This window comes from Oncorhynchus keta, unplaced genomic scaffold (assembly GCF_023373465.1).
Source record: "Oncorhynchus keta strain PuntledgeMale-10-30-2019 unplaced genomic scaffold, Oket_V2 Un_contig_972_pilon_pilon, whole genome shotgun sequence".
Classification (NCBI taxonomy): Eukaryota; Metazoa; Chordata; class Actinopteri; order Salmoniformes; family Salmonidae; genus Oncorhynchus; species Oncorhynchus keta.
The window spans coordinates 328,125-352,728 of NW_026290654.1; the positions used below are offsets into that span (position 1 = coordinate 328,125).

General features: G+C 43.1%; 1 protein-coding gene and 1 long non-coding RNA gene across 2 annotated transcripts; both read left to right on the plus strand.

The window, feature by feature from the left end:
• Window positions 1-4,663: 4,663 nt before the first annotated feature.
• Window positions 4,664-5,115, plus strand: LOC127927189 (uncharacterized). The gene is made up of 3 exons (XR_008126531.1): window positions 4,664-4,768; window positions 4,830-4,907; window positions 4,995-5,115. It is a non-coding gene; the product is annotated as an uncharacterized LOC127927189 (long non-coding RNA).
• An 8,242-nt stretch (window positions 5,116-13,357) lies between these two features.
• LOC118379737 (peroxisomal membrane protein PEX13) lies at window positions 13,358-23,747 on the plus strand. Its single transcript, XM_052513109.1, is given in 7 exon segments — window positions 13,358-13,517; window positions 13,649-13,827; window positions 14,319-14,396; window positions 14,398-15,005; window positions 15,008-15,085; window positions 15,380-15,502; window positions 22,046-23,747. Coding segments are annotated over 6 exon segments (1,383 nt in total). The 5' UTR covers window positions 13,358-13,517; window positions 13,649-13,750; the 3' UTR covers window positions 22,465-23,747.
• The last annotated feature ends 857 nt before the right edge of the window (window positions 23,748-24,604 follow it).

A 24,604-nucleotide genomic window follows, 5' to 3' on the forward strand; every position in this document is an offset into this window, starting at 1 on the left:
CGCACGCCTCCAACTCAATCATCAAGTTTGCAGACGAGACAACAGTAGTAGGCCTGATTACCAACAACGACGAGACGGCCTACAGGGAGGAGGTGAGGGCACCGGCGGAGTGGTGACAGGAAAATAACCTCTCCCTCAACGTCAACACGATGAAGGAACTGATCGTGGACTTCAGGAGACAGCAGAGAAAACACGCCCCCATCCACATCGATGGTGGAGAAGGTGGACAGCTTCAAGTTCCTCGGGGGACACATCACAGACAACCTGAAATGGTCCATCCACACAGACAATGTGGTGAAGAAGGTGGACAGCTTCAAGTTCCTCGGGGGACACATCACAGACAACCTGAAATGGTCCATCCACACAGACAATGTGGTGAAGAAGGTGCAACAGCTCCTCTTCAAACTCAGGAGACTAAAGAAATTTGTCTTGGCCCCTAAGACAGATGCACCATTGAGAGCATCCTATCGGGCTGTATCACCGCCTGGTACGGCAATTGCACCATCTACAACCGCAGGGCTCTCCAGAGGGTGGTGTGGTCAGCCCAACACATCACCGGGGTCACACTGCCTGTCCTCCAGGACACCTACAGCACTCGGTGTCACAGGAAGGCCAAGAATATCATCAATGACCTCTGCCACCCGAGCCACGGCCTGTTCACCCCACTACCATCTAGAGGACAGAGACAGTACAGGTGCATCAAATCTGGGACTGAAAGACTGAGAAACAGCCACCACCACTAGCCGGCCTCCACCCAGTACCCTGCCCTGAACTTAGTCAGGTAGCCGGGTGTACACGACTGGACTTTGGCCAGGATTTAGCTGTCCCAGACAAGTTTTTGAGATCAGACAAAATCCCCCATGCCGTTGCCTACTCGGGGTGCGCGGCTGTCACTGATGATGTGAGCGGGTCAAAGACACAATCTGAGGGCTGCCGATCTCGTCTTTGAGCCGTCCCAGACGTCCCCCATATTTTCAAACACTGGTCACTTTAATAATGTTTACATACGGTTTTACCCACTTCTTATGTGTATGCTGTATTCTAGTCAAGGTTCATCCTATACAACTACAGCTGTACACATCTTTTCTATTCATACTGTCTATACATACACACCATCATCATACATATATATTTAAATTCTGGACTCTGACGATGCTCTTTCTGATATTTCTTAATTCCTTTCTTTTTATTTTGGGGATTTTTGTGTTTTGTTTTCTTGCCTTGTTGGAGCTACAAACACACACATTTAGTTAGGTATTACTGCACTGTTGGAGCTAGAAACACAAACATTTAGTTAGGTATTACTGCACTGTTGGAGCTAGAAACACACATTTAGTTAGGTATTACTGCACTGTTGGAGCTAGAAACACAAACATTTAGTTAGGTATTACTGCACTGTTGGAGCTAGAAACACAAACATTTAGTTAGGTATTACTGCACTGTTGGAGCTACAAACACACATTTAGTTAGGTATTACTGCACTGTTGGAGCTAGAAACACAAACATTTAGTTAGGTATTACTGCACTGTTGGAGCTAGAAACACAAACATTTAGTTAGGTATTACTGCACTGTTGGAGCTAGAAACACAAACATTTAGTTAGGTATTACTGCACTGTTGGAGCTAGAAACACAAACATTTAGTTAGATATTACTGCACTGTTGGAGCTAGAAACACAAACATTTAGTTAGATATTACTGCACTGTTGGAGCTAGAAACACAAACATTTAGTTAGGTATTACTGCACTGTTGGAGCTAGAAACACAAACATTTAGTTAGGTATTACTGCACTGTTGGAGCTAGAAACACAAACATTTAGTTAGGTATTACTGCACTGTTGGAGCTAGAAACACACATTTAGTTAGGTATTACTGCACTGTTGGAGCTAGAAACACAAACATTTAGTTAGGTATTACTGCACTGTTGGAGCTAGAAACACAAACATTTAGTTAGGTATTACTGCACTGTTGGAGCTACAAACACACATTTAGTTAGGTATTACTGCACTGTTGGAGCTAGAAACACAAACATTTAGTTAGGTATTACTGCACTGTTGGAGCTAGAAACACAAACATTTAGTTAGGTATTACTGCACTGTTGGAGCTAGAAACACAAACATTTAGTTAGATATTACTGTACTGTTGGAGCTAGAAACACACACATTTAGTTAGATATTACTGTACTGTTGGAGCAAGAAACACACATTTAGTTAGGTATTACTGCACTGTTGGAGCAAGAAACACACACATTTAGTTAGGTAATTGTTGCACTGTTGGAGCAAGAAACACACACATTTAGTTATATATTACTGCACTGTTGGAGCAAGAAACACACATTTAGTTAGGTATTACTGCACTGTTGGAGCTAGAAACACACACATTTAGTTAGGTATTACTGCACTGTTGGAGCTAGAAACACAAACATTTAGTTAGGTATTACTGCACTGTTGGAGCTAGAAACACAAACATTTAGTTAGGTATTACTGCACTGTTGGAGCTAGAAACACAAACATTTAGTTAGGTATTACTGCACTGTTGGAGCTAGAAACACAAACATTTAGTTAGGTATTACTGCACTGTTGGAGCTAGAAACACAAACATTTAGTTAGGTATTACTGCACTGTTGGAGCTAGAAACACAAACATTTAGTTAGGTATTACTGCACTGTTGGAGCTAGAAACACACACATTTAGTTAGATATTACTGCACTGTTGGAGCTAGAAACACAAACATTTAGTTAGGTATTACTGCACTGTTGGAGCTAGGAACACAAACATTTAGTTAGGTATTACTGCACTGTTGGAGCTAGAAACACACACATTTAGTTAGATATTACTGCACTGTTGGAGCTAGAAACACACACATTTAGTTAGATATTACTGCACTGTTGGAGCTAGGAAAACAAACATCCTGCTGCACCTGCAATAACATCTGCTAATATGTGTACGTGACCAATAAAATGTTATTTGATTTTGCCATTAAACGGCACCTGCTAAAACCACACATGACACATCATCATACGTCTCACTAGGCTGTAAAGAAGAGCCGTGCTTCTTTCTTTGAGGTTACAGCGTCAGTCACTCCTCTTCACAGTAGTCAAGCAGACCTCATGCACCACACACACACACTGCATGGCTCACTTCTGCTTTTACTTCTACAGGAGCACTGTTAAAGGGGAACTACTGTACACACCACCATGGCTCTTCTGCACAACTACTAAAACACTTTTCTGGACAGTATTGTCTTGATTTTGATTACAGCAAACTAAGTCAAATCGCAGTCTGACATTGAGAATACCATAAATAATACAATGATCTATGTTTTTAAAATGTTTTAAATAGACCTTGTTTTATAGAAACATTATGGAGATAATTTGACATGAACAATAAATCTGCTAAATGTTGATCAAATGTTTTGAATTGGGTCATCTTAGTATTGATTCTGTCAGTCAAATACACAAATGGTTATTTTATATCAGTTGTGTATTTTCTCTCCCAGTTGAAAAAACTCCCCCACCTTTGATACTTCAGTATAATTTCCATCAGCCCCAGGGCGACCTCTACTGGCTGAAATTGAATAATGCAATGGAACCACATTTTTGATACTTCAGTATAATTTCCATCAGCTCCAGGGCGACCTCTACTGGCTGAAATTGAATAATGCAATGGAACCACATTTTTGATACTTCAGTATAATTTCCATCAGCTCCAGGGCGACCTCTACTGGCTGAAATGGAATAATGCAATGGAACCACATCTTTGATACTTCAGTATAATTTCCATCAGCCCCAGGGCGACCTCTACTGGCTGAAATGGAATAATGCAATGGAACCACATCTTTGATACTTCAGTATAATTTCCATCAGCCTCAGGGCGACCTCTACTGGCTGAAATGGAATAATGCAATGGAACCACATCTTTGATACTTCAGTATAATTTCCATCAGCCCCAGGGCGACCTCTACTGGCTGAAATGGAATAATGCATTGGAACCACATCTTTGATACTTCAGTATAATTTCCATCAGCTCCAGGGCGACCTCTACTGGCTGAAATGGAATAATGCAATGGAACCACATTTTTGATGGAACTGACATCCTCAAGGGGGAAAAAAAGTGAATCACTTCAGTGATTTTCAACTGGGAGAGAAATTTTCTCAAGTACGTTGTACATTTTCAGAACTCTAAGGGCAAAAATCTAAATAGATGATCAAAATGGCTCACATTTCAAAACTCTAAGCACATTTTCAATTGACCGAGTAACAACAAACAAATTCACAATATCACTTGTTCACTGCACCAAATCACTCTTTCAATTTGAATACACATTGCATTTTTCAAAATGCAATATTCATTTTGACTTTTGATGTGATTTTCTTGTCATTTGTTAATAATACATTTAACTATCACTTAATTGATCTGCTCCAAATGGATACGCTACTGAACCAGGATTATCTATTTCTTTTATTTAACCTTTATGTAACTAGTCAAGTCAGTTAACAAGTTCTTATTTACAATGACGACATACCAAAAGGCCTCCTGCGGGGACAGGAGCCTGAGATTAAAAATTACAAATAAATACAATTTAAATATAGGACAAAACACACATCACAACAAGAGAGACAACACAACACTGCATAAAGAGAGACCTGAGACAACAACATAGCAAGGCAGCAACACATGACAACACAGCATGGCAGCAACACATGACAACACAGCATGGCAGCAACACATGACAACACAGCATGGCAGCAACACATGACAACACAGCATGGTAGCAACACATGACAACACAACACTGCATAAAGAGAGACCTAAGACAACAACATAGCAAGGCAGCAACACATGACAACACAGCATGGCAGCAACACATGACAACACAGCATGGCAGCAACACATGACAACACAGCATGGTAGCAACACATGACAACACAACACTGCATAAAGAGAGACCTAAGACAACAACATAGCAAGGCAGCAACACATGACAACACAGCAAGGCAGCAACACATGACAACACAGCATGGCAGCAACACATGACAACACAGCATGGCAGCAACACATGACAACACAGCATGGCAGCAACACATGACAACACAGCATGGCAGCAACACATGACAACACAGCATGGTAGCAACACAACATAACAACAGCATGGTAGCAACACATGACAACACAGCATGGTAGCAACACAACACAACAACAACATGGTAGCAACACAACATGGTAGCAGCACAAAACATGTTACAAACATTATTGGGTACAGACAACAGCACAACGGGCAACACAAAGAGACAACAATACATCACACAAAGCAGGTAATCACAAGGTTAAGGGCAGAGAAAGCTTGTTGGACACATAGAAAGCTTTGTTGTAGAGCGTTTAACATAACATCCTGGGAGGGGCCAGCTGAGTATATCATCTGCATATTCATGGATGAGAGTGTCTAGTTAACGTATATAGTTTGATAACTGCTGAACACTGTAACGTTCAATATATTTACATCAATTTATGTTAGAAGTTTTCAAACTAAATCATATATATTCCACACATGATCTGAATGTCATTGATACTCTATAAGCTGATTCATGTTGCCAAGCAGAGAGACAGCTGATACTCTATAAGCTGATTCATGTTGCCAAGCAGAGAGACAGCTGATACTGTATTAGCTGATTCATGTTGCCAAGCAGAGAGACAGCTGATACTGTATTAGCTGATTCATGTTGCCAAGCAGAGAGACAGCTGATACTGTATTAGCTGATTCATGTTGCCAAGCAGAGAGACAGCTGATACTGTATTAGCTGATTCATGTTGCCAAGCAGAGAGACAACTGATACTCTATAAGCTGATTCATGTTGCCAAGCAGAGAGACAGCTGATACTCTATAAGCTGATTCATGTTGCCAAGCAGAGAGACAGCTGATACTCTATAAGCTGATTGATGTTGCCAAGCAGAGAGACAGCTGATACTCTATAAGCTGATTCGTGTTGCCAAGCAGAGAGACAGCTGATACTGTATTAGCTGCCAAGTCACATAGAAAAGGTGAATCTTGAACGATGGAATAGACACACCGTGCTACTCCAATGCTCCACCAATACGTTAACCACCTGCTTTACAATACCCCCACAAACCCCCTTTATCTGACGGTTCTATGTAGGTCCGTTATCATCATAATGAAACTGGAAGACGGACATACAACATCCTCATTATCTGCCATCAGAATCAACAAATAGGGTTTGTAAAAACCAATTCTGCGTGTCAAGTTATAGCTAAATACTAAATGATGCTCTCATGGTATTTCACAGACAACTCTTCATGAATGACTCAGGGGTGAAATAAGTGTTCAACTCTTCATGAATGACTCAGGGGTGAAATAAGTGTTCAACTCTTCATGAATGACCCAGGGGTGAAATATGTGTTCAACTCTTCATGAACGACTCAGGGGTGAAATATGTGTTCAACTCTTCATGAATGACTCAGGGGTGAAATATGTGTTCAACTCTTCATGAACGACTCAGGGGTGAAATATGTGTTCAACTCTTCATGAATGACTCAGGGGTGAAATAAGTGTTCAACTCTTCATGAACGACTCAGGGGTGAAATAAGTGTTCAACTCTTCATGAATGACTCAGGGTGAAATAAGTGTTCAACTCTTAATGAATGACTCAGGGGTGAAATAAGTGTTCAACTCTTCATGAATGACTCAGGGGTGAAATAAGTGTTCAACTCTTAATGAATGACTCAGGGGTGAAATAAGTGTTCAACTCTTCATGAATGACTCAGGGGTGAAATATGTGTTCAACTCTTAATGAATGACTCAGGGGTGAAATAAGTGTTCAACTCTTCATGAATGACTCAGGGGTGAAATAAGTGTTCAACTCTTCATGAATGACTCAGGGGTGAAATATGTGTTCAACTCTTCATGAATGACTCAGGGTGAAATATGTGTTCAACTCTTCATGAACGACTCAGGGGTGAAATAAGTGTTCAACTCTTCATGAATGACTCAGGGGTGAAATAAGTGTTCAACTCTTCATGAATGACTCAGGGGTGAAATAAGTGTTCAACTCTTAATGAATGACTCAGGGGTGAAATAAGTGTTCAACTCTTCATGAACGACTCAGGGGTGAAATAAGTGTTCAACTCTTCATGAATGACTCAGGGGTGAAATAAGTGTTCAACTCTTCATGAATGACTCAGGGGTGAAATATGTGTTCAACTCTTAATGAATGACTCAGGGGTGAAATAAGTGTTCAACTCTTAATGAATGACTCAGGGGTGAAATATGTGTTCAACTCTTCATGAATGACTCAGGGGTGAAATATGTGTTCAACTCTTCATGAACGACTCAGGGGTGAAATAAGTGTTCAACTCTTCATGAATGACTCAGGGGTGAAATAAGTGTTCAACTCTTAATGAATGACTCAGGGGTGAAATAAGTGTTCAACTCTTCATGAATGACTCAGGGGTGAAATAAGTGTTCAACTCTTAATGAATGACTCAGGGGTGAAATAAGTGTTCAACTCTTCATGAATGACTCAGGGGTGAAATATGTGTTCAACTCTTAATGAATGACTCAGGGGTGAAATAAGTGTTCAACTCTTAATGAATGACTCAGGGGTGAAATATGTGTTCAACTCTTCATGAATGACTCAGGGGTGAAATATGTGTTCAACTCTTCATGAACGACTCAGGGGTGAAATAAGTGTTCAACTCTTAATGAATGACTCAGGGGTGAAATAAGTGTTCAACTCTTCATGAATGACTCAGGGGTGAAATAAGTGTTCAACTCTTAATGAATGACTCAGGGTGAAATATGTGTTCAACTCTTCATGAACGACTCAGGGGTGAAATATGTGTTCAACTCTTCATGAACGACTCAGGGGTGAAATAAGTGTTCAACTCTTCATGAATGACTCAGGGGTGAAATATGTGTTCAACTCTTCATGAATGACTCAGGGGTGAAATAAGTGTTCAACTCTTCATGAATGACTCAGGGGTGAAATAAGTGTTCAACTCTTCATGAATGACCCAGGGGTGAAATATGTGTTCAACTCTTCAAGGGGCATTACAAGTGTTCTCAGTTTAGAGTTTTGTACTTACAGTTTTGAAGATATACTACTTTACATCTGAAAAACGCCCTGAAGCGATTTAAATAAAACTGTTATTGACACCAAAATGCTACAGCCAATGTTAATGTCAGAGAAGTGAAGCTTGCTCAGATGGATTACAAATACAATACCAGTGCTTTATTAAAGAATCCCTCCATGGCTTTGAGTAGGGAGATGGATCCCTGGTGTCTGATACACGCCGTTTGGTGAGAAGCAGATCCTGTGGTGAGCACGAGACTGAGGAGACCATGTCTACTCTTTTGAATTTTGATTGAGTGTTTGCCTAATAAAGTCATGCTAGGAGATGTTAGTTATCTCATGAGACCGTTTGTTCCGTACCCCATATTGTGTTTCAGGTGCCAATGGTTATGGCCACTCATGTTGCAGCAGTGTGTAGGAGGGAGATTCCTAGATGTGAGAAGTGTGCCAGAGGGCATGGGACAAATGAGTGTGTAATTTCTGAAGAGAATGTAGTTTGTTGCAATTGTGGTGGCAGACCATTTTGCTGAGTATCAGAAATGTCCTGTGCGAGTGAGACAGGTATTGGCTGCCTAGGCTATGAGACAGGTTGAGGTTGCCAGGGTTTGAGCAGAGCAGAACGTGACATGGGTGATGGGCCAAGGGTGAGGGATCATGAGAGGATACCAGTAAGTAATAGGCCAGGACTGAGTGACCCAGACAGTTTGTGTTTTAGCAAGGTTGGTTTAATTTGTATGATAAATAACTGTAGCCTACTGCACAGATGCAGGAAGTCACAGAAGATTAAAGTAGTAGCAGTAAAAAAGGTTATTGTGAGTGAAATATTTTACGCAGGGCAGGCTTACAGGCATAAGCGACATAGGCCCCCCCCCCGCAGAAAATATATACACTGAGTGTACAAAACATTAAGAACACCCCCCCCTTTTGCCCTCAGAACAGCCTCAATTTGTTGGTGTTGAAAGCGTTCCACAATTTTGCTGGCCCATGTTGACTCCAGTGCTTCCCACAGTTGTGTCAAGTTGGCTGGTTGTCCTTTGGGTGGTGGACCATTCTTGATACACACAGGAAACTGTTGCGTGTGAAAACCCAGCAGAGTAGCAGTTCTTGACACAAACCGGTATGCCTGGTACCGGTACAACGGCACTTAAATCTTTTGTCTTGCCCACTCACCCTCGATATGGCACACATACACGATCCATGTCTCAGTTGCCTCAATACTTTAGATATCCTTCTTTAATCTGTTTGTGCATCAGCAGTTTTGATCTTGTTTCGTCAGTCACTGACAATTTTTCGTTAGTCTATTTATGGACCGTGCACACAGGGCACGTGCCCAGTGGCCCTGATATTCAGGGGGCCCCCATGGATTTTGTTAGATACTCTCACTCAGATATCATAACATAAGTCATGGCAAAATGCGTAACATTGCAGGAAATTAGCTTTAAAACTGCAAAAAACTTTCTCTGCCCTATTGCAAAATAAGTTACATTGGATAATGTTTTAAATAATATTGCTACATTTTCTCTCCACCCATTGGCAAAAACATGTAGAATTGTAATAAATTAGCTTTAAAATGAAAAATGTTCTCTCCACAGTCAAGAGGGGGCCACTCAAATGTTTTGCCCGTTTGAAGGGGGGAGTAATTTATTTTTATAAAGCTTTTGATAAGATTGAACACCCATGTATGTTACAAACACTGGAATATGTAGGTTTAGGTGAAAACAGTGCAAAGGTGATTGGAATGTTATATGATGGTTATATGTGGTCCTTCTGTAGCTCAGTTGGTAGAGCATGGCGCTTGTAACGCCAGGGTAGTGGGTTCGATTCCGGGACCACCCATACGTAGAATGTATGCACACATGACTGTAAGTCGCTTTGGATAAAAGCGTCTGCTAAATGGCATATATTATATTATTAATGGCATATATTATTATATTATTATTATATTATTATATTATTATTAATAGTTCAGCATCTCTTCAACATGGAACATCAACATGATTTGAGTGAAGAGAGGAATTGGTCAAGGATGTCCCAGCTCACCATTACTGTTCATTCTTACTGCTGAGTTATTAGCTATCCTTATAACTGTTAGTCTGAAGAACAAATCTTACTGCAGAGCGTTTCCCTTCACCTTGAAAATGAAATAACTTACAAGACTTCACTAGTTCCATGGTCAGAATAAGAACTAGATCAGTTTCCTTTTTCACCTAAAGCGAAAGAACTTGATCTCAAGACAATGAATGACATTTACCCATGTAATGATTTCATAAGACAGAGATTCAACTTTGACATGAACCATTGTGTGTTTTGTAAATCAGATATTGAAACGGCAGAATAATTTTCCCCCCCATGTCAACCTTCTAAAGCCTTTTTGGGAAGCATTTCAGTACTAAATCACATAACGATAAATTCATACGCACTTTAACGTTTAGCAGTTTGGTTTTCTAATGGAGGACAGGAAAGGTGAATGTACAGTATGTATAACTTCATCATAATTGTTTTTTTTTAACTACTGTATTGTTTTCTTAAACAAGGTAAAGTGAAATAAATCATCTTTGAAATTGGTTCGATCCAAACAAGCCCTCATTCTTTATCTCTGTCATTTCATTCCTGAATAGATTCCTGAATGTTTGTACAAGTTTGCTCAGTTTGTTTATTTAAATAAATGTTCTTTCTACATGTGAATTATGTTTGTTTGATTTTTTAAATGTCTAGGAAAACAAAACACTTCTCTGGACAGTATTAGTATTGTCTCGATGTGTTTGCATCGTTAACAGCAAAGTAAAATAGCAGAATATCATAAATAATACAATGATCTATGTTTTTTAAAAATAGACCTCCTTTTATATTTTTAAAAATTTAACGATTGAGATCATTTGACATGGACAATAAAATACATATTTAGGCATAACCATTACATAGGATCAAAAGTCTAGAGGCTTACTAAATTTTAACCCTCTTATTAAAAATACCCAGAAGAAGCTAAATCAATGGCTACAGAGGGACTTAACTTTAAAAGGAAGAATATTCATAACCAAGGCTGAAGGTATCTCTAGACTAACATATGGCACTCTATCTTTATATCTTAACAGTAAAATAAGCAAGGAGATAGACCAGATGCTTTTCAACTTTCTGTGGAGAAATCGTACCCATTACATTAGGAAAACTGTTGTAATGAACACTTATGAGAATGGTGGACTGAATTTTCTGGACTTAACTACTTTAAATAATACTTTTATTAAGATCAATTGGATAAAACAATTCCTAAGAAGACCCACTTCTATCTGGAATTTTATTCCTCATCATGTCTTCTCTACTTTTGGTGGCCTTAACTTCATGTTGTTTTGCAATTATAATATAATAATATAATATTCCAGTGAAACCTTCTGCTTTTCATTGGCAGGTTTTCTTGTCATGGCCCTTAATTTATAAGCACAATTTATCTCCACACAGATATTATACATGGAATAATCGGGATATATTGTATAAAAATACTTCTTTGTTTTTAGAATATTGGTTCCGAAATAATATCCTATTGGTGAGCCAACTGGTAAATGCAGAGGGTCTTCTACTCAGTTATAAGGCAATCTTATCACTTTACAAGGTCCCTGTAACACCTAAAGATTTTGCCATGGTTTTAGACGCCATTCCCTCAGGTGTTGCTCTGTTACTCAGGAACGTGTCAAGACCTGACCCTCAGAGCCTACCTTCTATTGACCCTGTTGACTCATCAGTAGGAAAGACCTGACCCTCAGAGCCTACCTTCTATTGACCCTGTTGACTCATCAGTAGGAAAGACCTGACCCTCAGAGCCTACCTTCTATTGACCCTGTTGACTCATCAGTAGGAAAGACCTGACCCTCAGAGCCTACCTTCTGTTGACCCTGTTGACTCATCAGTAGGAAAGACCTGACCCTCAGAGCCTACCTTCTGTTGACCCTGTTGACTCATCAGTAGGAAAGACCTGACCCTCAGAGCCTACCTTCTGTTGACCCTGTTGACTCATCAGTAGGAAAGACCTGACCCTCAGAGCCTACCTTCTGTTGACCCTGTTGACTCATCAGTAGGAAAGACCTGACCCTCAGAGCCTACCTTCTGTTGACCCTGTTGACTCATCAGTAGGAAAGACCTGACCCTCAGAGCCTACCTTCTGTTGACCCTGTTGACTCATCAGTAGGAAAGACCTGACCCTCAGAGCCTACCTTCTATTGACCCTGTTGACTCATTAGTAGGAAAGACCTGACCCTCAGAGCCTACCTTCTATTGACCCTGTTGACTCATCAGTAGGAAAGACCTGACCCTCAGAGCCTACCTTCTATTGACCCTGTTGACTCATCAGTAGGAAAGACCTGACCCTCAGAGCCTACCTTCTATTGACCCTGTTGACTCATCAGTAGGAAAGACCTGACCCTCAGAGCCTACCTTCTGTTGACCCTGTTGACTCATCAGTAGGAAAGACCTGACCCTCAGAGCCTACCTTCTATTGACCCTGTTGACTCATCAGTAGGAAAGACCTGACCCCTCAGAGACCCTCAGAGCCTACCTTCTATTCAGAGCCTACCTTCTATTGACCCTGTTGACTCATCAGTAGGAAAGACCTGACCCTCAGAGCCTACCTTCTGTTGAGCTTGTTGACTACATGAAGAAGTTGAAGGAAAACATCAACTCAAATGGCTCCTTCTGTAATGACCACCCAGAAACAGTGTTGCATCTTTTTGGGCATTGTGTTCATGTAAGACAACTGTGGCAAGACATCAGTAGATTTATAATTGAACACATTTATGAAGATTTTACACTATTGTGGAGAGATGCTATGCTTGGATTCTTTACATATGATATAAATAAGCCAAAACATTTTTATGTAATTAATTTCATTATTCTTTTGGCCAAATTTCATATACCCAAATGCAAATGTACAAACAAAAAAAACACATTTTCTTACCCTGCAAAAATAAATTGAACTTTATTTTAAGACAGTTAAATACTCTACTAACAAAAAAATATGTTAGAATTGTTAGTATATGCATGTCCCTTAAGGTCCTTGTGTAATTGTAATGTGCTATTGTACCCCCTAGCTCGATTGTCCATTGTTTATAATCTATATATACTTTTTGTTCCCTCATGTACTTTCTGTATTGATTTGTTGATCAATTTAAATAAAAAAAACAGACATGGACAATAAATGTGGTAAATGTTGTATTAGTATTGGTTCTGTCAGTCAAATACACCAATGGTGTTGCGTATTTTCGCTCCCAGTTCTCTCGGTTGAAAACACTGTCTCACCCCATCTTTGATACTTCCGTTTTATCTCCATCAGCCTCGGGACGACATGGAACGGAATAATGCAATGGAGCCGAAGCCCTCTAGGCTCTACTAATCAACGCCGAAAAGATACAACAAAATCGCTGACTTCAGAGACGTTAAACTTGCCCAGTAAGAATGAAAATAAAATATAAAATGCGTTATAAAAGAAATCCTCTCTGGCTTTATGCTTTTAAACCAATTATGTATTGTTTCAAACGTTTTCCGTATCGTCTTATTGATTAATTTGGTCTGGCACACAGGAGCCAGCCATGGAGCTAGATATGTAGCAATTTGCTAGTTACTACCGGGGGGAAGTGAAGGAAAAACGGTTAAAAACGGTGTAACTTCAGACAATTTGTACGATGGCATCGCAGCCTCCTCCTAAACCGTGGGAAAGGCGGATTCCAGGAGCAGCCATGAGTGCACCGGTTAACTATCGGTAAACAAGTTATTGCTTACTTGACGAGTTGTCTATGGACTATGAGTTAGCTAGCTAGCGTTAGCCTCTAATATAGGCCCAGGCCCTAACTAGGTCGGAGCTTGTTGTTCTGCGTTTGCCTGGCGGACAGAACTAGCTAGATGTCAATATTTGACATTAGTTTAGTATTGGACTGTTATTGGATAATAACTCAACCAAAAGTGCCCACCGAGTTCCAATGTAGTTAACGTTGTAACGTTAGTAGTTAGCTAACGTCGTTACCTGTAACTGGCATGTCGTTTGTTTTGTTATCTAGCTAAGGTTAGCTAATAGAGACGTAACCCATTGCAACACTCCTAGATTGCTTAGACTTCTCTTTAACTACGAAACCAAAGGAAACTAGTTTTGAGGCGTTTAAAAAACAACAACAAAAACGTTTTGACAACACGAACACTTGATTGAATTGAATGTTCGCTGTTTTCTAAGTTATGCCCCTCTTTCCAATCCACCAGGTCGACTGACTTTGCCCCACCAGGTCCCTCCACCCCCGGCCTCTCTGGTCCCGCCGGTCCTCCCGTCTTAACCGCATGGTGCCCCCGTCCCCCCTCGCTCTGTCCAGTCCATCCAGTCCTACCGTCCCTCCTACGGCTCCTTTCCTGGCTCCTCCTACAACCCCTATGGTAGCTCCAGCCTCTACGGTGGAGCATACAGCCCCTACAGTCCCTACAGTGGTGGCTATGGCATGGGAGGGGGGCTCGGTGGTGGCCTTGGTGGGAGCCTGGGCTACAGCCGCTTCGGCCAAACCGGTATTGAAGACGTGGCGCCCAGTCGGTTTGTCCAACAGGCAGAGGAGAGCAGCCGCGGCGCCTTCCAGTCCATCGAGAGCATCGTCCAGGCCTTCACCTCGGTCAGCATGATGATGGACGCCACCTTCTCGGCCGTCTACAACAGCTTCCGAGCCGTGCTGGATGTAGCCAACCACCTGACACGGTTACGGATGCACTTTACCAAGGTTCTGTCGGCCTTTGCCCTGGTGCGCACCCTGCGCTACCTGTACCGCCGCATACAGAGGATGCTGGGGCTGAGGCGGGACGGTGAGGTGGAGGACCTGTGGGCAGACAGTGAAGGAGTTGTTCTGGCGACCAGAGGTGCTGGAGCCGCAATGGAAGACGCCGGAGCGGTCAAGTCGTGGCCCATCTTCCTTTTCTGGCCGTGGTCCTAGGAGGGCCCTATCTCATCTGGAAGCTGCTGAGCTCTGCCCAGGGGCCCGAGGAGAGCGGTGAGACTCCTTACTGTCTGTGTGTGGGCTCTCCTGAATGTCCTTTGTCTCTCTGACTGCCTGTCTGTTAACCACAGTTTGGTGACCTCAAACAGATGGGTCAGGGTTTATCTGAACATGCACTGTTAATCTGGTTCTGTGTATGCTCATAAGAAAGAGAAGTGTGCTACATACATTTTTTGTTTGTTACGTTAATCAGCACCTTACCAAAAGGATGTCTTTACATTTTTACTTCATTAATATTCCCTACAAGGACTATATAATTACATTTTGATTGATTGAATCCCTATGCAGCCACCAACTGGGCTAGTGGGGAGGATGACCATGTGGTCGCCAGGGCGGAGTATGACTTCACAGCTGCGTCGGAGGAGGAGCTCTCACTGAATGCTGGAGACATGCTCAACCTGGCTCCTAAAGGTAAGAAACGAGGAGGAGAGGGGGGAATCCAACCAGCACCCTGCTCTAACCTAGTGTTTCTCAACTCCAGGCCTCCACTACTCCCAACAGTTGACCTATTTTATTGTAGCCCCGGACACCTCATTCAACTTGTTAGCTTGTCGTCAAGCCTTCGATGAGTTGAATCGGCTATGTTTGTCCGTAACTTCACATCGACGTAGTTGAGCGGAGACGAGAGTGGGCGGAGTGTACCTCTGACTACATCTAGTCGCTGTCAGTCGATACGAGGAAACGGTCAGTAGTTGCGTTAGATTAACATTTTATTATAAAGGAAAGGGTTTTAAGAATTTTAATTTTTGCAGGTATCGACTGTCAGCGACTCGATGTAGTGGGAAATACAGTGGTGATGAGACTTGTCTTGTTTGTGCCTGTGAGGTGGAGGGCTGCAGTCCAAACCCACTCAGTCCTCTCGCTAGCTTTTTTTGGTTGCAGTCTGCCGTGAAGCGTTCATCCATGTATACGTATCAGTCCAGCTACAGTTTCAGATATACATTTCTAATTTTGTCAGTTTTCATTGCAAGTTAAAGCTTACTGTTAGCTAGCTGGCTGACGTTAGACGGTTGGCTCGCCAGTTAACATTACGTTGAGGACCCATGCTAAAGGTCTTACACACACTGGCTACGGAGAGCCTGATCACACAGTTGTCTGGAACAGCTGGTGCTCTCATACATGCTTCAGTGTTGCTTGCCTCAAAGCGAGCATAAAAGGCATTTAGCCTGTCTGGTAGGCTCGCGTCACTGGGCTACTTGTGGCTGGGTTTTTCTTTGTAGTCCGTGGCAAGCCGTGCCACATCAGACACGCGTCAGAGCCGGTGTAGTAGGATTCAATCTCAGTCCTGTATTGACGCTTTGCCTGTTTGATTGTTCATCTGAGGGCGTTCCGGAATTTCTTTTAAGTGTCCGAATTAGTGTCCCGCTCCTTGAGAGCGGCAGTTCTAGCCTTTAGCTCAGTGCGGAAGTTGCCTGTAACCCATGGCTTCTGGTTGGGATATATACGTACGGTCACTGTGGAGACTGTCATCGATGCACTTATTGGTGAAGCCGGTGACTGAGGTGGTGTACTCCTCAATGCCATTGGATGAATCCCGGGAACATATTCCAGTCTGTGCTAGCAAAACAGTCCTGTAGCTTAGCATCTGCGTCATCTGACCATTTCCATATTGAGCGAGCCACTGTTCCTCCCTGCTGTAGTTTTGGCTTGTAAGCAGGATCAGGAGGATATAATTATGGTCAGATTTGCCCAAGTAAAGGTCTAAAGTAAAAAAATGTATATCATTTTTATTTTTTTGTCTGGTTGCACATTTGACATGCTGGTAGAAATGAGGTAGAATGGATTTAAGTTTGCCTGCGTTAAGGTCCCCGGCCAAGGTAGCGAAGTATAAAAGCCCTGACTTCTGCAGAGTAAATGCTGCACGGCCAATGCAGATGTCGGTTTGATCATTATGGTGGAATATTGCAAGATTCTTGTAATACTTTTTATTGCATCAAATGGTTGTTTTATACAACACAATAGAGGATTCTTATAACTATTGTGTGTTCTACTGAGGATGGGCCTCTGGGAGATAACACTGACAGGAGATTTACAATGTCTTCTGGTTGATAAAACCTAAAGAGCATTCCAGAGCATGAGTTAATGTTTATGTTCTATATGGTACCAGGAAGAGATGGTTCCAGACACTCATCTCTACACAATACACTGTTTTCACAGCAGATACTGTCTGCTGTGAATTATAGGTTTCTTTCATACAAATCTTAACCTTGTGACCCATTCTATATCGTCATGTAGGTTGAAAGGGTTGTAATCTTAGCTAATGAAGACCTTTGTACTTTTCTCTCGGGAGGGGGCTATTGCAAAGCTCTCACTAATAAAGATTTAGTTTGTGTAACCCTGACATGTTTGTCTCCTCATTTGATTATCCAGAAATGAACCACCACACCATGCAGCATCTTTAAATGTTCATTCTAATGGGTCTATTTGCCCAACATTGGAATGATGTTCTATTATTTCCATAACCTAAATAATTTGTTTATGTGATGCCTAGCGAACCATATCATTGTTTGAAACCTGGATGTTTTCCATAGCCCTTTTTACATTTACATTACATTTACATTTAAGTCATTTAGCAGACGCTCTTATCCAGAGCGACTTACAAATTGGTGCATTCACCTTATGACATCCAGTGGAACAGCCACTTTACAATAGTGCATCTAAATCTTTTAAGGGGGGGGGGGATTACTTTATCCTATCCTAGGTATTCTTTAAAGAGGTGGGGTTTCAGGTGTCTCCGGAAGGTGGTGATTGACTCCGCTGTCCTGGCGTCGTGAGGGAGTGTGTTCCACCATTGGGGAGCCAGAGCAGCGAACAGTTTTGACTGGGCTGAGCGGGAACTGTACTTCCTCAGTGGTAGGGAGGCGAGCAGGCCAGAGGTGGATGAACGCTGTGCCCTTGTTTGGGTGTAGGGACTGATCAGAGCCTGGAGGTACTGAGGTGCCGTTCCCCTCACAGCTCCGTAGGCAAGCACCATGGTCTTGTAGCGGATGCGAGCTTCAACTGGAAGCCAGTGGAGAGAGCGGAGGAGCGGGGTGACGTGAGAGAACTTGGGAAGGTTGAACACCAGACGGGCTGCGGCGTTCTGGATGAGTTGTAGGGGTTTAATGGCACAGGCAGGGAGCCCAGCCAACAGCGAGTTGCAGTAATCCAGACGGGAGATGACAAGTGCCTGGATTAGGACCTGCGCCGCTTCCTGTGTGAGGCAGGGTCGTACTCTGCGGATGTTGTAGAGCATGAACCTACAGGAACGGGCTACCGCCTTGATGTTAGTTGAGAACGACAGGGTGTTGTCCAGGATCACGCCAAGGTTCTTGCACTCTGGGAGGAGGACACAATGGAGTTGTCAACCGTGATGGCGAGATCATGGAACGGGCAGTCCTTCCCCGGGAGGAAGAGCAGCTCCGTCTTGCCGAGGTTCAGCTTGAGGTGGTGATCCGTCATCCACACTGATATGTCTGCCAGACATGCAGAGATGCGATTCACCACCTGGTCATCAGAAGGAGGAAAGGAGAAGATTAATTGTGTGTCGTCTGCATAGCAATGATAGGAGAGACCATGTGAGTTTATGACAGAGCCAAGTGACTTGGTGTATAGCGAGAATAGGAGAGGGCCTAGAACAGAGCCCTGGGGGACACCAGTGGTGAGAGCGCGTGGTGAGGAGACAGATTCTCGCCACGCCACCTGGTAGGAGCGACCTGTCAGGTAGGACGCAATCAAGCGTGGGCCGCGCCGGAGATGCCCAACTCGGAGAGGGTGGAGAGGAGGATCTGATGGTTCACAGTATCGAAGGCAGCCGATAGGTCTAGAAGGATGAGAGCAGAGGAGAGAGAGTTAGCTTTAGCGGTGCGGAGCGCCTCCGTGATACAGAGAAGAGCAGTCTCAGTTGAATGACTAGTCTTGAAACCTGACTGATTTGGATCAAGAAGGTCATTCTGAGAGAGATAGCGGGAGAGCTGGCCAAGGACGGCACGTTCAAGAGTTTTGGAGAGAAAAGAAAGAAGGGATACTGGTCTGTAGTTGTTGACATCGGAGGGATCGAGTGTAGGTTTTTTCAGAAGGGGTGCAACTCTCGCTCTCTTGAAGACGGAAGGGACGTAGCCAGCGGTCAGGGATGAGTTGATGAGCGAGGTGAGGTAAGGGAGAAGGTCTCCGGAAATGGTCTGGAGAAGAGAGGAGGGGATAGGGTCGAGCGGGCAGGTTGTTGGGCGGCCGGCCGTCACAAGACGCGAGATTTCATCTGGAGAGAGAGGGGAGAAAGAGGTCAGAGCACCGGGTAGGGCAGTGTGAGCAGAACCAGCGGTGTCGTTTGACTTAACAAACGAGGATCGGATGTCGTCGACCTTCTTTTCAAAATGGTTGACGAAGTCATCTGCAGAGAGGGAGGAGGGGGGGAGGAGGATTCAGGAGGGAGGAGAAGGTGGCAAAGAGCTTCCTAGGGTTAGAGGCAGATGCTTGGAATTTAGAGTGGTAGAAAGTGGCTTTAGCAGCAGAGACAGAGGAGGAAAATGTAGAGAGGAGGGAGCGAAAGGATGCCAGGTCCGCAGGGAGGCGAGTTTTCCTCCATTTCCGCTCGGCTGCCCGGAGCCCTGTTCTGTGAGCTCGCAATGAGTCGTCGAGCCACGGAGCGGGAGGGGAGGACCGAGCCGGCCTGGAAGATAGGGGACATAGAGAGTCAAAGGATGCAGAAAGGGAGGAGAGGAGGGTTGAGGAGGCAGAATCAGGAGATAGGTTGGAGAAGGTTTGAGCAGAGGGAAGAGATGATAGGATGGAAGAGGAGAGCGTAGCGGGGGAGAGAGAGCGAAGGTTGGGACGGCGCGATACCATCCGAGTAGGGGCAGTGTGGGAAGTGTTGGATGAGAGCGAGAGGGAAAAGGATACAAGGTAGTGGTCGGAGACTTGGAGGGGAGTTTCAATGAGGTTAGTGGAAGAACAGCATCTAGTAAAGATGAGGTTGAGCGTATTGCCTGCCTTGTGAGTAGGGGGGGAAGGTGAGAGGGTGAGGTCAAAAGAGGAAAGGAGTGGAAAGAAGGAGGCAGAGAGGAATGAGTCAAAGGTAGACGTGGGGAGGTTAAAGTCGCCCAGAACTGTGAGAGGTGAGCCGTCCTCAGGAAAGGAGCTTATCAAGACATCAAGCTCATTGATGAACTCTCCGAGGGGACCTGGAGGGCGATAAATGATAAGGATGTTAAGCTTGAAAGGGCGGGTAACTGTGACAGCATGAAATTCAAAGGAGGCGATAGACAGATGGGTAAGGGGAGAAAGAGAGAATGACCACTTGGGAGAGATGAGGATCCCGGTGCCACCACCCCGCTGACCAGAGGCTTAATAGCCAACAGAAACAATCTTAGATTTCCTGATATGTCAGTGAAACGAGCATTTCTTATTTTACTGTCCAAAGGCAGTGAGACACAATCGCAGTAGTGCGTTGGAGCGTATCTTACAAGACATCTACCCATGACACCTTCTCTGTAGTCCATAGTAGCAGAGTGTTTGGGCTCTGACATGGGGCACGTGGGAGGTTCCCCCAGCCTCACACGCAGGTAGTGCTTAGTTAGGGTGGTTAGAAACATCACAGATACAACCCACAGACTCTTAGACCTACTCATCCACACACTGATATAGGTCCCCCCCACCCACACACACACACACACACACATATATACACATGCATTAACGGTTTTGACAGCCCAAAAGTGTCACACCCCCACACATGCACGGTGACCATGTTTCATATCAGCCCACGCTTTCTCTCTTTCTGCCTCTCTCTTTCTGCCTCTCTCTTTCTCTTTCTGTGTTCTCTCTTCCAAATCAAGGGGCTTTATTGGCATTGGAAACATGTTTACATTGGCTAAGCAAGTGAAATAGATGAACAAAAGTGAAATAAACAATCGAAAATGAACAGCAAACATTATACTCTCTGGATTCTCTCTGAGGCCATCCCTCCTACAGTGTCACCATTGTGATGTCACCGCAGGTGGAAATATCTGTGTGTGTGTGTGTGTGTGTGTGTGTGTAACGCAGACTTGAGAAACGAGATTGTCAGGGTTCTGACTCAAAGGGGAGGGGGGGGAGAGGAGAATTGACGTAGACTGTAGCCCTGGTAAAACCACAATGTCGAGATAACAAGGAGGTCGGGTCCACACTTAGACGATTTACTAGAGTTTGTTTAATTTTGCAGTAGGCCTAGATCAATTAGTTACCAAAGACATCTTAAATCGATGAGTTGTTGATTTTCTACTGTGTGTATATCGGTATGATTTATCTACTGTGTGTATATCGGTATGATTTATCTACTGTGTGTATATCGGTATGATTTATCTACTGTGTGTATATCGGTATGATTTATCTACTGTGTGTATATCGGTATGATTTATCTACTGTGTGTATATCGGTATGATTTATCTACTGTGTGTATATCGGTATGATTTATCTACTGTGTGTATATCGGTATGATTTATCTACTGTGTGTATATCGGTATGATTTATCTACTGTGTGTATATCGGTATGATTTATCTACTGTGTGTATATCGGTATGATCTATCTACTGTGTGTATATCGGTATGATTTATCTACTGTGTGTATATCGGTATGATTTATCTACTGTGTGTATATCGGTATGATTTATCTACTGTGTGTATATCGGTATGATTTATCTACTGCATTGTTGGCCACTTTTCTCATGTGCTCTGGTACCTCAGAGCCCCCTCCTTGTCTCTGCACTCACTTTTGTTCCGGCATCTTCTGATTTAGAAATGAAGTACTGCGGTTACCACAATATATGTTATCAGGGGGAAAGAGTGCTGGAGGCCTTGGGAGGAAGAAAGCTAACACTGTAGCAGGCAGGTCAACAGAATGCCATTCAGAATGGGTTACATACTGAATGTGTTCCTGTTAACTAAGTCTGCTAAATGACCATGTTATATCCCCTCTCTCTCTCTCTCCCCTGTGTGCAGAGCATCAACCCAGGGTGCGTGGGTGGCTGCTGGCCAGTGTAGACGGCCAGACCACAGGCCTCATACCTGCCAACTACGTCAAGGTCCTGGGGAAGAGGAGAGGCAGGAAGCACGCTGAGCTGGAGAGGCTGGCCCAGGCCCAGGTTCAGGTTCAGGCCCAGCAAGGGAACCCACTGGGCACCACCCTTCAAGCCCCACAGCCTAACCTGGCTACGGGTCCAGTGCCAACTGTATCCCCAGGCTTGGTTTCAGGCCTCGGCCCAGCTGAAGCCATCCCAGTAACTATCCCAGAGGAGCTGCTGGAGAGCGTGTACAGGGAAACGCCAGCTGGTTACAGCAGCCTGGGTCTGGGTGTATTGCCCAGCACCACGACAGCTTCGAGCACAGTGCTCACCATACCAGAGAAGATAGACCTGTGATGTCTGACTTTGTTTTCCCACACATCCGTTGAGGCTGTACGTGGTTTGTTGATGAGCTGTTCTGTAGAGATTGGTCACGTACAGCAGTGGGGAAACGCTGATCTACGTCCAGAAGGTGACTCATGTTCACAATTCAGTGGCTTTGGTTTGACATTTAATCTGCCTGGAAGCAACTAGTGAGGTTGGTATATGAGGTATTGAGTACCTGGATCAAAGAGAAGTGGTTATCTGTCAGACATCTGGATATGAGTTTTTCCAGGACACCATCTTGGTTTGGCCGTCTTGTCAGTGGTTATCTAGACCAACCTATACCTATCCTGTACCAGCCTTGTCAGTACGGTCACACTACGTTTTAGCCCAATAATGATGCATATTTAAATGTTTTTGATATAGATTTATTTAATTAACAGTGAATGAGTACATTAAGATCAAATGAAGCACGCTAAGAGATTATGTGAATATTGCATCGTTTGATGTTGACGGGACAAAGCCATAATATTATGTTTCTGCAATTCACCGTTTTGTTCCAAGTTAATGTCGATGGTTTGATATTTAAAGATAAATTCATAGGAATAGAAGCTCTAACCCTGGTAATTTGACTGGTACACTCACAATGGCTGCCTGATTGTGACTCAATCGTTTCCATGGTATTTTGGAATGTTCTATCAACTGCTGGGTTGCCACGGTAATGTGAAACATTTATTCAAATGATGCTAACTGATGTGGCTCATACAATGGCATGTATTGTTTTTGTATTGTCAGTTGAGTTGACATCACAGCCCCAATTGAAGGGTACACTTCCTACTTGTACTTCCTGGCATGGGTCTAGGTTGAAGATGGGAATATTTTAAAACCTAGGCATGGGTACACTCGATGTCTACCAGTCCACCTATTATGTCATCATTGACTTGGAGACTATTTCTATGGATAAATTACTATCAAGGTTCAGATTTGGTTCTAATGGAAGGATTGACTTGGTTTTAAATCGGTGTTAATATGGTTGTAAAATGTTGTTTGAAATTCGGGAATGGTCCAAACTATATCTTGAATGTTCTGTAAAAATGTCCTAAATATTCAAAGTGAAGTTTTGAACTTGGAAAATTGAACTATCCAATATCAAGATCTATTAAATCAAGAAGTTTTGTTGACTGCATCTGTAAGAACTGAAATAGCCAGTCCTCATCTTGGTGTTTCAGTGGCATTTTTAAGTCCTCACTCTCCTGAAAAACTGTAATTATGTAAATACAATTATTTTGGAAATAAACATTTTCAAAACCTGAAAAGTGGCCTTTGGCTTTTTCTTACTGAGGAATTAAAAACGTATTATACACATCACATGGCAAAAATGAATTGGTAACTTAATTAACCTGTTTAGTTTTATATCATTGGATGTTAATTGTTTTGAAAATATAATGCGTCCACTATAACAAGGTTAAACACGTGGTTACACACCAAGGCTTGTTGCAGTGGAGGAGGGTGATGATGGGGAGGAAGAGGAAGACAACTAAGATGTGGAATGATCATTTTCCTACATTATCTGGACAAAGACGTTAGTTCAATTGCAACGATAGCCTAAAGATATATATGTTATTACATTCTACATCTTATAAATCAGTTGAGAAGCTCGACAGACGCCTAATAAAATGCATGATGTCTCTAAGAAGGAGATAGATCTCAACTTGTGTAATTTGTCAATTTAACAATATGTCTATTCAGTTTGCTTTGAATACATTTGTGGAAAGTTGTGGGGGGGGAAAAAACTAAAAAAACACGTGGTGACCCACCTGCTGGACACAAAGTAATTTCCCTTCATTTGATTTATCCGAAAAGGTCCCTTCTGTCGCTAAGCAACCCCGGGACGCGCGACCACTGCACCCGCTGCTGCACTGCGGCACCGGAAAAAGCGGATTCAACGCAACAGAATATTTTTTTTGGGGGGGACGACGACGACGACGTTACAACGACCGGCGGTTCGTTATCTAAACGTCAATTACCGAGCGTTTTAGGGTGTTTCCATCCCGCATGCAATGCTGATTGAATGTCTTGTCTGTCCGTCAACTCGTCCCCGGGATGATACTGCAGAGAGAGTGCCGCTAGCTCGGTAGTAGCATTAAGCGTTAAACGTGGATGACGGATACTG